The 14,485-nt window shown below is 39.1% G+C and overlaps 1 protein-coding gene across 10 annotated transcripts in view; it reads left to right on the top strand.

Moving 5' to 3' along the window:
• The window catches only part of CLOCK (clock circadian regulator), a 65,916-nt gene extending 55,394 nt beyond the window's left edge, over positions 1 to 10,522 (top strand). For 8 of the 10 annotated variants that reach the window (XM_072863251.1, XM_072863248.1, XM_072863246.1 and 5 more), the window contains 4 exons: positions 552 to 758; positions 2,038 to 2,246; positions 2,545 to 2,812; positions 4,767 to 10,521. In XM_072863251.1, the coding sequence (XP_072719352.1) occupies positions 552 to 758; positions 2,038 to 2,246; positions 2,545 to 2,812; positions 4,767 to 4,955 (873 nt within the window). In that variant the 3' untranslated portion in view covers positions 4,956 to 10,521. Of the gene's footprint in view, positions 1 to 551; positions 759 to 2,037; positions 2,247 to 2,544; positions 2,813 to 4,766 lie in introns of all 10 variants that reach the window. The other 2 variants (XR_012042814.1, XM_072863255.1) reach the window with 2 other exon arrangements.
• Positions 10,523 to 14,485: the final 3,963 nt, after the last annotated feature.

Below are 14,485 nucleotides of genomic sequence, written 5' to 3'. Positions count from 1 at the left end.
TTGCAGTCTTGGGCCTAACTTTTTGTAAAGACTCATAGATTTTTGTGCTGAATTCAGTTTATTACGGTGATGTTGGAAAATTCAGTATAATCATTATGATTTCTTGATTGCCCAGGAAGATTACGTTCTTGGTGCTATGCCTGGATCTGTTGACTCTGAGATTTTCTTCATTTGAATTAGTTTCACTGCTGGAGATCTTCCAAATAGAAATGTGATCTCAAATACATTTTGTCTTTAGACAGTTATAGACTACATTACAAGTTAGTCTCTAAATAGTACTTTTTCTTTAAGAACAAATATTAAACAATGTTTAGGGGTCTAGAAATTGGGATTCTGATTCTTATCAGTTACAGTAGGGTCTCTGAATGCTGACCCTATATGGGAGTTGGGCCTCTTACTCTTGGTGGTTGCAATGCTGTTTCAACACCTCTAATAACTAAGGTGAAACTTTATCTTATATTGATTTAAAATAATTAAGTTTAGTTTCTCTAAAACATCTTGAACAATTAACAGATTTTTCTTAAAAGCTAACTTGTGGATTTTTTTTTAAGATGTTCTTGCAGCAATCAACTTCTGGACTCAACTTTGGTTCTGTGCAGCTTGCTTCTGGAAATTCTTCAAATGTTCAGCAGCTTACACCAATAAACATGCAAGGTCAAGTTGTTCAGACTAATCAGACTCAAAGTGGGATGAACACAGGCCATATAAGTACTCCACACATGATACAGCAGCAGCCTTTGCAGAGTACTGCAACACAGGTAAAATTCTTATTATTGATTTTGCTGGATAGAATATATACTCAAAACCATAGCTGAAACACAACAACGGCTTCCCTGACATCCCTCTCCCAAATTTTTTTTTAACAATGTCTTTTGAATCGTATTAATTTCTTCATGTTCCAAGTTTTACAATTGAAATGCATTTCTGTTCTTGCTAATGCAATTTCAGATCTTGTTTTTTATTTTGAGACTTAGGCATGTAAATAATTAATAACAAGTAGCTTTTGGAAAGATCAGTATTAAGAAAACTTTTAGCTTGCCTTTTTTTGAATGGCTATGAATTGTCTGTTGACAGAACACATAATGAGATTTGTACTAGGTGAGCTTGAAACCCAGTGTCCAGACAGTGGTCTACAGCAAATACCTAGAAAAGCATAGGAACAGGACAAGCATATGTTGGTGCTTCTGCAGTTGACTTTTCTAGTCTTCAATTTCAGATGCCATGGGTGTATTGCACCTGTAATGTAATAGCCTTTGATGGATTTTTCTTCTATGAGTTTATCCAGTTTCTTTTGATTCCATGTAAACTTTTGAAATCCACGGTATCTCGTAGTGAGTTCTACAGCTTTACTTTCTGTGAAATATGATTGTTTGTTTTTTAAACCTGCCACCCAGCTCATATACTGGGAAACACATTCAGCAGCTATTCACTTTTCATCTTCTCAGTCATAAGTGATTTAAAAGTCCTCTGTCACATATATCTCCATAGAAGCTTGCTCTTCAAGCTGAACACTTCTAACGGGTTTGACCGTTTTGTGTATGGAGGCTCTTTATACCTCTGATCTCTGTGGTCACCCTCCTCTGTACCTGTATCCAAATTCCATACTTTCTTTTTGAGATTTGTGAAGGGGCAGACTAGTGGTGGACAGTGTTACCATCTCAGCAGTAAGCTAGTTCCAAACTTCCAAGTAAGAAATTGATTGACGTGATGTGCACGTTTTAGTCTGTCTGGCACAGAGATGCTAAAGGAGTGGAAAATAGGATCTTGAACAAACAGTATGCAAGTAGCTAAAAAATTCAGGAAAAAAATAACCTGAAGAGGAGAAGAGGTTAATCTAATAGATTTTCAGATGCCTGAGGGTCAGTCCCACCTCCAAATCCTCAGTTGGTAGAAATACCTGTGGACTTTAAATTAAGAATTCATTTTTAATAGAAAAACATTGGCAGTTGTGAAGCATGGGCAATGACAGTGAGGAGGACAGCTATAGTACCTGCCTATTTTCAAATTACTACCTCATGAAATATTTTTTCTTTTCAGCATAATCAACAAAATGTACTTAGTGGACACAGTCAACAGTCTTCTCTTGCCAGTCAGTCACAGAACACAGTCTCGGCACCTTTGTATAACACTATGGTGATTTCTCAGCCAACAACAGGGAATGTGGTCCAAGTTCCTTCTAGCTTACCACAGAACAATAACCAGAATGCTGCTGCAGTAACCACTTTCACACAGGACAGACAAATCAGGTAAATCTTCAAGACCAATATTCAGATGACTTGCTATAGTGATATGCTTACATAGCTACATCATCTACAAAAGGAACTAAAGTAGCATTAAAAAATCACGTGATTTATTATTTTAACTATATATGGATAGAAATGTTAAACTAACCTTTGCCCAAAATAACATGTTGGCAGGCTTATCAAAACCCATGTTGTTGTAGCAAAGTATGAACCTGACAAATCTGCATTTCTCAAGTGCACGTGGTGCTTGATTCTTTTTTTTTTCCCTAAAGGGATTCCCAATGTCTTTTTCCATTAACAGATTTTCTCAAGGTCAGCAACTTGTAACAAAACTTGTCACGGCCCCAGTAGCATGTGGAGCGGTAATGGTACCAAGTACTATGTTTATGGGACAGGTGGTGACAGCTTATCCCACTTTTGCTGCCCAACAGCAGCAGCCACAGACTTTGTCAATAACGCAACAACAACAGCAGCAGCAGCAAAGTCAGCAAGACCATCAGCAGCAGCTCACCACAGTTCAGCAACCAGCTCAGCCGCAGGTGACCCAGCACCCCCAACAGTTCCTACAGGTAATGCAGCATTCTCTACAAATTCTTTGCTTTCATGTATTAATGCAAGCAGGTGTGAGAGATGATCTCAAACAGAATTGGTTGGTCTGGAAAGCAGCATGGCAGCCCAAAGCAAGATATGGCCCCGTAACATGAGGCATGAACATCTGTCTAGGCTACAGGGGAGGCTGAGCAGCAAGTAACCTTGTAAGCAGAGAAGAGCCTTCAAGAGAAGAGCCTTGGTTTAGTGGAGAAAGAAGAGAGATTGGATCAAAAGAGAAGGAAGGCAACACCCAAGGAGTTTAGAGACAGATAGGAAATGCCTACAAAAAGAAAAGAAAAGAACCAGAAGGTAGAAAGAATTGGTGGGGGAATCTGTTGCCATTTGTTGATTCCAGTTAATCGCTGGCACATAGCTCACCCAGCAGGTGATGTTGCTGAGGGAGATGTAGTGGTGGCTAGAACACTAGAGAGGAAGTGCCTCCAAGAAGGCGTGGGTTAAAAAAATCTTAATTTGGCCTCTGATGTTGCCTTCTCCAAAGAAAGATAAAGTCCATATAACTATCACAATGTAGTTTATGCACATTTTTAACATTCTTTAACTACGGGAATGTAAATTTTTTTTTTTTTTACTCTTTAAGAGTATACATAATCAAAAATCCTTATTTTGCAAGTATTTCTTCTTTCTTACTATGTGTGGTCTCCCATTTGCACTAAATGAGGGATCCTGTGCACAGGTGGAATATATACAAATGGAGTGAGTAATTGGAGGCTTAACGTACATTTATGTGCACAAGGAATGGATATGGTTCTGATAAGGGCTGAGTAAAATTTATTTTCACTAGGTCATTGACAGAAAATATTGACTTGTTGAAAAAATCTTTCATGGAAACATACCAATTTCAGTCATGCATCAGGCAAAGGCTTTTCAGCTGCAAGTTGACTCTTAAAAAGAGAGCTGAAGAATACCTAGTGATTTGAATTTCAGCACTCATTTATGTAGTGGGAGACTCTTGAACTGAATCAAACCAGAGCACAGATTTGAGTGTGTTCTCTGGCAACTCAGATAAATACTGTAACAATAGTGCTGTTTAGCAGGTTGGTAACGTCTGTAGCTCTGTTTCTAAATTAAAAAGTTTGTACAATTTTGGCTTAATTCTGGTGAAAAACAGAAGATTTGTGAAAGATTAAGATCTCTAAAGGTCTGTTCCTGTCTTAGAATTTCTTTCTAGGAAAAAGTTTAGTATTTTCAATACAAACTGTTAAAGTGCTAGAATTTGAAGTGAAGCAAATGCTCTTTAAAATGGAGAAAAGGAACAGTGCTTTTCCTGCCCCTGCTCACTGGGGCTTCTTACAGTCTGATTCTGTGGGTGCAGCAGGCGATGTAGTTTACTTTCTGCTGCAGAACGTGTTTCTGGATTGAGACATCCAAGTGCATTTGTACCCATCCTTCATTGCTTTTCTTCAGTAACCATCATCTTTTGGTTCTAAGAAAATGAATATTGAAACGGAGTACTGTTTCCAATAGTAATGAATCCCCTTGAAAGGGGATGTTTGGGTCTGCAAATGCGGCAGTTTCTTTGACTGTTCATTTTGGCTGTGGGGGGTACATGTGATCTGTGCCAAGTCATGCACTGTTTTTTCATTTGACTGCAATGACAGCCACCTGCACTTGTTCAAATAGATTCCTTAAGCCCTGTTATGCTCCTGTGGTTTGAAATGGAGACAAATTGCCACGTGTTTCCTACCCATTGTCACAGGAAATTGCGAAGACCAGTTACAGCTGCTTTGCTAATTAGTCAGATGCTCTAATTAACTTTATTAGTATGAACTAATCTTTGCATTGTTTGCTGAGCTTAAATGACCAATCAGAAGTTTATTTTCAGTTAACCCTTGTGGAAAGTTAAAAAGCAGCTAGGCCTGTGTTTCTCAGTGCAGCAGGAGAAAATAATCTTTTCCTATTTGCATGTTTTAGACATCCAGGTTACTTCATGGAAATCAGTCAGCTCAGCTTATCCTCTCTGCTGCTTTCCCACTACAACAAAGCACTTTTACTCAGTCCCACCACCAGCAGCATCAGTCTCAGCAGCAGCAGCAGCAGCAGCAACTTTCGCGACACAGAACTGACAAGATGACTGATCCTTCCAAAGTTCAGCCACAATAGTGTGGGGTTCTGCCTCTTTTTGAAGCAAACTACCAGGAGGGGGCTCTCCACAAACAGTTGCACTGAGGCTACTGAGGTAGCAGTATGAAGGCTTTCTAACACCACAGTGTTGAGATCTACTTCTAACGTCTGGAATCTGTTAAGAAAAGCCACAAGATGATGATGGGGACATGGCCAACTTTGATAGTTGCCCCAGTTTCTGTGTTCTAAGGGATTTGCTGCCATGTGTTAATTTGTCCAGGTGAAATCTCAAAATGTGACTGAAATGAGCGGGATGCCGAAAATATTGGTATTTTTATCAATCCTGTACATTTTTAAAGTATTAAAATAGACATGGAGCAATTGTTTAAATTAGCAGGAAAAAATGCCAGGAATATAGTCCAAAAAACATCTAATTTTTTTCAGATGATCATGGGACAGTAAATATTTTGAAAATGTTGTGTGAAATCCAGTTCTCTGTTGTACAGATGCTGTAAAATATTGTGTATATGTCTGCATAAAAGGAGAAAGAGCAAAATATTTTATATGATGCATGAAAATGTAATCTGTTATTTGTAGGTTTGAATATGTTTCCCTAAATTCTCATGCCATACTCAGACTAATGTTTTCCTCTGTTCTACCCTTTTGTTTACAACATGATGCATCATTATTTTCACCCTTAATGTGGGCACAAGTCTCTTGTTTGTGCTTTGTCTGTGATGTCAGGGTTTGTTCGGTGAGGTATAGTGTGTTGGTTAGTTGACTTCTCGAGGTTAAATTATTGATGAAGCTGTTTGAACTGGTGATCATGCATCAGGGTTCAGGACATTCAGATTCATGAATATCATCCATCATTTCATAATTAATTCATCGTTTTGTTTGAAAAATAGGAATTTGCACTGCTTTCTTGCGGATGGTTTGGAATTTTATTCCCCAAAGCTATCTTTTGATATAGTTCATAGTTGGAAATATTTATGTAAAAGGTTTAAAAAAAATGACAGTAATTTTCAAGAATGTTTCAGTTATAGGAGTAATTTGCACAAAAATATATTTACATTTAATAACCTTTTGGGCACTTTTTAACCACTTTCTCTGTGGTGAGAATTGTAACTTGTTAAAATATGTTGGAATCTTTTTATTCTCCTTCAAAAATTAGTCAGAACTAATTCAGGGTCATTTTAACAACAACAACAAAACCCATAGTGCCTTGATTTTAATTCAGGTGATAATGTTGAACATCTTGAATTACAACGTCTTGAATCTGTAACCATTTTCGATTTTGAAGTCTTAGTACATTGTCAACCAAACTTGTGTATCTACTTCATAGCTATTTCTGTATTGTGTTGATTTTAACAATGGTCTGAGAACATGAGCATTTTTGAGTGGTACTCCCCCTCAAACACTAGCCAGAAACAGAGGAGTCTCTAAAATCTCAGCCCTTGAAGGTAATACTCTTAAAAGAGCAAAAAATCTAAAAGTATAGATTATTCCTTTTGCAGGAGGAGGAATAGTAAGCTGATTTGTTTGTTTGTTTTTGTTTTTTAATCATTTTCGTACCATTTAAAAGTGCATGTTGGGGGAGATCATGATTGCATTTAACACTACAGGCTATTGATTTAAGAGATATCACTGAACTAAGACTTCAGAAGGCAACTTCACTTTATAAAGAAAATAAAAAGTTCCAACAGATATGATGCGCTATTTTAAGTAAATGTTCAGTAGGTTTTTATGGTACTAGTTTGTGGAAACCGGAACTTCAGAGGAGAATGAATAAATGCTGATAGATCTGATAATTAAAAACAAAAACAGTAAAAGCAGTTAAAATTAGTACTAGGGAAAGAAAGCTGGATTAATCTTGAATACTGAGGAGGAGTTGAATGAATGTAACCAAATGGTGATGGACTATTTTGTACTATGAAACAGTTTGATTGTATTACTGGATGAACCAAACCCGCAGGAAGGTAATACCAGTTTAGCCAAGCATTTGGTTGCGTTTTGAGGCTAGCCTTTGCCTCTGCACGTGTCCCACCATTAGGTCGTTGTTATTCCCCAGTTATAAAGCAAGAGTTTGGCACCAAAAAGTGCAGTAGTGAACAAGGAAGGAGAGTGTGAGAAACAGTACCAAAGAGAATCAGATTGCTTACCGCTCCAAGAAGCCTCTTGCAACCTGGAGCAAGGAACAGATGCCAATACCAAACATAGCAAGGAACAATTCCCCTTCTTTAAAGGGATTTCTGGCATTCTCTGGGCTGGAATAATTGTCAGAAACCTGTTTCTGTGAAGTTCTATGTAAAGAAATCCTGCCTTGCTCTACTATCCCTACCATGCCGTTCCACCTGTTTCTAAATTAAGCTGCATTGACTAGAGATCTGTGCTATCAGTACTTTTGCTTAATGGAAAATAGATTAGATAAAAAATTTTTTAACCAATTACAATAATAATATAGCACTAAAAAAGAAAACTGGGAGAGCTTTAATAGTGCTGTTAGAACTATTGAATAGTGGTAAAATAGGTTTATAAAGCTATTATACTGAGAATTACGGAAAATAGAGATACCAGCCAGACAGTTAATGATGCAGCTTTTTATATAAAGCTTCGTTTAAACTTCGCTTCCCATTTCCCCCTTCCCAAATACTCTGGTGTGCTGCTATAGGTCTGTCAGTAAAGAGGCTAAACTAGGTGAGAGAGAAATTAGATGGTGACAATAGCGTGACTGCTGAAAGAGAACTATAGAAATGTACGCTTTGATCAAGAAGCTTTTTGTAACCTCAGAGAGAGGTCATTCAATTACAGAACTACCAGCTAGTAGAGAAAGTATAGAAGATGGGGAAATTCAAAGAAACTGGAAAAATACAGCATGCATTTGAAAAATTCCTGCCATGAATCAGGCAAACTTTTTACAAAAGCGAGTACGTAGAACTTGGTCCAGATTCTGTGCAAGGATGCAGATGCTTTGTTTCACAGCTAATGACTAAAAAGTGTAGTTTTAAAGGGTCTGCAGCTTCCCCTGTTGCTGAATCAATTGCTGAACTGTCCTTGATTTTTAGTGGGAAGAGGACCAGCCTATTGCCTCTTTCTTAATCAGCCTTTTGCTTCTGCCCGACTTGTGTACTACAGCCATAGGCTTATTTGCAACATCCTAATAAATAGCACGATAATGAATACTGTGATGCTGCAGGTTCTGGAGCGTAAACGTTACAGAATGACTCTGACAGAAGGGAAGGTGTCTGCTAAGGAGAGGATTGTATTTATGAAGGAAGGGGCTGGTGATACATAATGGAGTGAAAAAGACAGCATAGTTGCATGGAGTTTAGGAGACAGACATTGTTTGCCTGCGATGGGTGAGGATTTGAAGAAAAGCTTCTAGGATAACTTCAGAGAAAAAGAATATAGCTATTTTTATATTATATTTAATATATATTATATTTGTATATAAATATGAAAGGATTCTAGTAGGAGCTCTCCATATGCCTTCCATTTCATCTAGAAGGTTTACCTTCTGCACTATGGTTCCCGTGTGTCACCACCTTCTGTGGGCATCTTGCCTACTGCCAAACACCAAAATTAGTAACCCAGTATCCTTACAAGAGATAGGTTTCATTTCAGCTTTATGTAAAAATGAATAAAATAAAGCTATATCAGGCTGTTTTTCACAGAAAAAGAAATTCTGTTAAGACTCAAATAGCACTTTCTCTTTTTTTTTTGAGTAATAACAAGCACTTTACTGAAAAGACTATTTGAAAAACAGTTTATTTCTTTAGTCAGTGAAACTGTTAAAAAGGGGGGGCATTGAGGAATAACATGCATAAAACTGTCAAGAGAGACATTTCTGGAAAATGTTTCTTTAATATGGTGATCCTTTGAGGCTCAAAGTGCAAGATTAAAAAGGCTTCTAAAACTAGTTGGCTTTGTGTTTTATATGGCCAGGGGATGGGATTAGTGATGATAGCTTCCTTGGAAGGAGACTTTTTAAGTTGCACGGTTGCCTGTGAGAGAGAATAATCTGGAGGCTCATTTGCCTGCTCAATAATTCTAAGTGTCCCTTAGGATTATAATTTGTGTGAAAATGTTCTGAAGGTTTAAAGATGTGGCCTTTTCCAAGTGTTGAAGCTGATTCAAGAACCATTTATATTTTCAGAGATTTAACCCAGGTATTGTTATGAGTGTTTTAAATGTCGTGGCATCAGGAGATGTCAAACATGTCAGATTCATAAGTTTCTCTATTTGAAATCATTATTAAAATCAGATGTACAGTCAGAGGGCTGGAAAATGGTTATTTTGATTAAAAGGGAAAAGAGACTAGTTTTAATAATTAACCTTTTATTTTTTTACTTATCCCTGGTGGAAGAAGTTGAAGAGAACTAAGTGAATTTGGATTTTAAAAGACATATTTAAACAAATCATAGTAGATGAGACAACTGTGAGAGATCATTTGAAATTGTCTTGGTTGTCCATGAGAGTGGATAGTTGCTTTTTCACTATCATGATTTTTAACACTACATTCCTTGTCTTTTTTTTTTTAAACAGGTGATTTTAAACTCTGCTATGCTTCATGCTATGTCATCTGCATGAATTTTGCCAGCATGATATGCTATATTCAAAGAAATTGTACCTAAATAAAAAGGAGGGGGAAAAAAACAACACAAAACAAAACACTGTGTCTGAATAAAATACTGTATGGCCTAATCTAGAGACCCCAGCTGAGACTGAGAGATGCTGCATTACTAGACAATCAATGGGTAATTATTTATGAAGCACTTCTTGGAATGGTCTTAAAGATGTTACTGCTTTGAAAGCAGTTGGCAAGTTGTCTTTTTTTAACAAGAAAGGGTAAAAATTATTTATTTTCAAATATATCAGATTGAATTTTGAGTTTTTAAGCAGTGTTGATTTCACAGTGTCTTGGGTTTCAGTTTTGTTTTGTATTTTTTTAACTGGCATTAGATTTGTATACGTAAAAGAAAACAAACAGAAAAACCCTAGTGCCGCTCATACTGACGTCAGGAAATGTAGATACAGTTCCCTGGTGTTCATGTGACCATTACTAACTGTCAATTTTTTAACTGAATAAATGTAACTCATTTAAAATTTCGCTTTTTGTAGCTTCTAAGGTTCTAGAAGTTTTTTTTCTGAGTTGCTTGATGTCAATTTTATCCAAGTTTCACAGTGAAGCACTCTCTTACCCTTCCCACAACTGTAACAAAGACACTCTCTCTCCCCCACCCACAGAACCGACTTGCAAGACATTGCTTGATGTCGATTTTATCTTCTCCCCCTACCCAGACAACTGACTTGTGAGATTTCAGTAAAAATGCATACTGTATTTTTTTTCCTTGTCTTCTCTCTGTATATCTTTATAAATTGATGCCCCACTCTAAAGGCTAGAGACCTTTGATTTGTGTATTTACATTACTGCCTTGGAATTTACTCACACAGCACTTGTTTGAATGTGCACAACTTAAAGCTACTTTTGTATCTTCACGTGTACAGTCCCTGCTCTCTCCAAATGATGGGGCAGCACTGCAGGGTGTACGCATGTGCACGGGAGGCTTTATCGAGCATAGCCCTTCCCTCACATTCTGGCATGGGCAAAACACCCTCCTTTAATTCTTTCAACTCCCCTCCCTGGATATTTCCACTGCTGCTGAACTGTTAAGAAAAATATTTTAAAGGAATAGAGATGATCTGAAATGTCAGCTCTGCCACAGGAAAAGGGAGCAGAGACTTGTGTTTAGCTGAGAGCACAACTCATTTAGAGCATTGCTTTGAAGAGCTGTGTGATAGCATGTAACCTGTCAGGGTGCTCTAATCCTTTCTCCCTCATCCTTTTGCACTGATCAAAGTGTGAACATCAATAATAAGCATTTAATAATCTGAAATTAAGTGTTTGAGGAAAGGTGGGAGGGAAGGAAATCCTGTAATTGAAGCTGAATGCCTGGAGAAAATTATAAATACGCTTAGCCGTTTTTACAGTCTGCAGTTCTTTTCTTTCCGTAGTATCACACTAGATGCCCATGCAAAGATACTGATCTTTTGCCTTTGGGAATTAAATAATACTTCTGCAAGTTGTATATGACTTCTAGATGCCATAAACCCCCTGTGCCCCAGGAGTCAAAATTAGCTATAGAAGTGCTGTAGTTGTCATTAAAAACTGTCAACACCCACCAGCGATAAGACCAATAGCATGTAGCAAGCAAGATTATCAGTTTTCTTAAAACTGAACTTTGGAAATATCAATATATTTTTCCATAAACTTATCAAGAAGAAGAGCTGTAATAACTGCTGCCACACCTGAAGCAAGGCTGTTCAATGGCATTTTGCTGTCGTGCAAACTTAGAAACAAAAGCCATGCTTATATGAGAATGCAACTGTTAAGTACTTGTAAAGATTAGCAATCCAAAGGTTAGTTGCACTTCTGAGTCTCAGGCATTAGTGATATAAACTCCAGAAGATGTCAGCTGTTCGAGCGTAACATACAAGAAGAACAAAAATTTCCATGGTCTTACTAGCATCCTTTGTAGCGCACGGTCCCCATCACTGTCAGACCCTTTGGCAACTATATTTTCACTTGGGAAGCACACTCAAATACTCCAGAAGAAACACAGATCTGTAGTACAAGCCACATACAGATGGGAAATGTTACAGGTTAAATGTAACCTGTATCTACGTTACCAACAGCCTATAGCTGTAACTCGCCAAGGGTGCTGACTTCAGGGACTGTACGAGGTCATCTGTGGAAAAATGCCATGTCAGTACAGCAAGTGCCACTACATCGTTACTTCCATGTCTCTGGAAATTCAGGATAATTCTGGGTTATATTAGGATGGAACTGCCTGATCCTCTTAATTCAAGATCAGAGATTTTTTTCTTAATATACAAAATCTGGAACTAACACATAGGTAGGCTCAACCACCAACCCCTTTCTAGAAATGTGTTGTAAAACCACTCACGTGAAGATGGTGGCAGCGTTCCAGCTGCTGCGCAGCTTGCCCTGAGCTGGAGCTGCAGCTGAGGCGAGGGGAAGCCTGTACAGCAGCAGGCTGCCTCTTGCAGCACTGGGTGAATAGAGCCGCTTACTAACTTTCAAGTTTCCAGACTTGGTATCTGACTATTGTAACTCAAAACAGCAAGCCCGAGCACCAGCCTAGCATATACATACCTGGTCGCATTGCCCTAGAAGGAACAAACAGGCTTGCTTGTGAACTGGACCTGTACCGGGGTTCAGTAGGTTTCCTTTGAAAAACTTTGTCCTGGCAGGACGGAAATTACAAGTCTGCCTTAATCTTTGCTTATTGCACTTTGCCACGTACGATGTAATGCGACAGGCTTTACCGAAGGCTTGGGAATAGGCACCTTCAAAAATAACAAGCACAAGATCTTTCTTGTTTTAAACATGTCAGTTGATGCGAGATTTTTTTCATCCCAGTAGGACTGTCATCATCTCTATTTTGTTCCTGTTGCTTAAGCCTGGAAACGAGCAGTTCCAGGTGATGTGCACTTTTAAACCTCTCTTGTGTGCACATGCAGAGATGCACGTTCCTGCTTTAGAGGTCCCTTTGGCAGCGACACTGAAATCGGCTGCAGCTGCTAACGCATCTCACCCCAGCAGGGAGAGCTGCAAGACGGACGGGAACCCTGCAGCAGACAGTTGCCCATCATCTCCCATGTTGCAGGGGCAACGATTTGCAGAGCCTTCCCTTCAACACTGAAACGCTCACTCGCTGGATTTCACATTCTCCAGCTACAAAAGAACAAGAAACTGCACAGGACTGCGACAATTAAAACTTCAGCCAGTTACCTTAAGTGTTTCTTTCACACTCTAAAATGCAAGGCAACCCCCAAACTTACCTCCATTTAAAAGGGAAAGAGTGCTATTATTTAAACTTTTTCTATATTTTGTTGCTGAAAAGCTGGGCCTTGGCTGGCTAATACACCAACCAGCTCCTTCCCCAAAAGTACCACCATCTAGGAAGCAGCTACACTTAATGCTCAGGACAGAAGCACTTACAAAGCCATATGGGACACGCTTCCCACCAGTACAGCATCGAGCCTGCTCTGCCATCCTGAAACTTGAGATTCTGCAATTCCCAGCCCCGCAAATGCTCCTCCTACCTGAGAGCAGCTCAAACACTGCCACTGCAGGACTCAACTACAGCTGTGGTTGTATTTCTTCCTCATGAGCAAGCTGATGTGGCCAAAAGCACTAAACCACCCTCCCCAAGCGCTTGGCTACAGTTTCACAGCTTGAGCATCTCTGTAACATCACATCTGCCCCCGATCTGGTCATCCACATACTCTGCTCAGCCTTGGTGCTTTAATGTACAGGCTTAACGCTCCTGCAAGTTGGTAAATAACTTGTCAGGACAGTATCTCGGAAGAGAGGAAGCCAGTGCTACAGCTAGCTGCTGAAAAGAAAATGATCCATTCCCATATGCCCAGCTCCACTGTTAAAACACTTTTCAGCTCATTGAGGATCTTGAAGGAAGAAGTTAGATGAAGGTGCAACACATGAGCCTCCTGAACTGCACAGCGCATTCAATCAGAAAGACACGCCCCATGGTTCCTACTTTATCTCTTGGCATAAGGAGAAGTAGAAAGAGAGAGTTTCTTTCACTAAGAGGTGAGTAACTTCCACTTTGGGCATCGGGTGGGGAAAGGAGGGGCAGGGAATGAATTATTGCTCACAGGCATCAGTATCTCAAGCATCAAAACACTAGCTTTCGGCTCCCCGCCCTCTGAATTCAGAGGGCATCGCAAGTCACTGCAGCTTCAGTCCAGATCTTCCCATGTTCTGCCTTCAACATCTCCCACACTGGGTGTTTTAGCCCAGGGGCCAGTGACCCAGCTCACATATTCTCCCAGAACATTTTAGCTCTAGTAAGCAGACTTACTTCATCTTACCAACAACATACCTACCTCATCAATTAAGATTTCCCACTACTTTAAGGAAAGCATAGGCAAAGGAAAGGCTTTAACAAAATCTGGAAGTTTTTACCCCTAAAGGGTAAGCCACACACACACACACATATATATATGTGCATGCACACACTCCTTAAGGTACACCTGGATACTTGAGATACAGGTAATTTTGAGACAGAACAGTGCCACACACCTCTCCGATGGCAATGCACTAGAGATGAAGAAAGAAGCATGACGAAAGCTGCTAAAATCCCAACCAGCCCACAGGCAAGAGATGGCCGGGTGCGAGTGCTTTGAGACGCTGTGGAAGGACACCATTTGTGCTAGAGACAGCACAGCAGCCACAGTGCTGCTAAAAATACATCAGTGGAGTCCTCCATCACCTCCACCAGGCTTCAGTTACATCCCAACTAGATTCTTTAAATTGTGAAAAATTACAGCAGGCACTTGACAACATTAAATCACTGTAATTAGTAGCAACTACTAAAGCACCTTTCAAAGCTTTTACTAAAAATTAATGAGCTATCTGATTTTATAAGATTTCCAAGGATAAGACAATGTTTGTGCTTTAAAAAAAAAAAAAAAACAACACTATTCAAACTCACTCCTACCTGCCTAGCTAGCATTAGAGA

This window comes from Ciconia boyciana, chromosome 5, assembly GCF_034638445.1.
Source record: "Ciconia boyciana chromosome 5, ASM3463844v1, whole genome shotgun sequence".
Classification (NCBI taxonomy): Eukaryota; Metazoa; Chordata; class Aves; order Ciconiiformes; family Ciconiidae; genus Ciconia; species Ciconia boyciana.
This window is presented reverse-complemented; position numbering and strand designations above follow the sequence as displayed.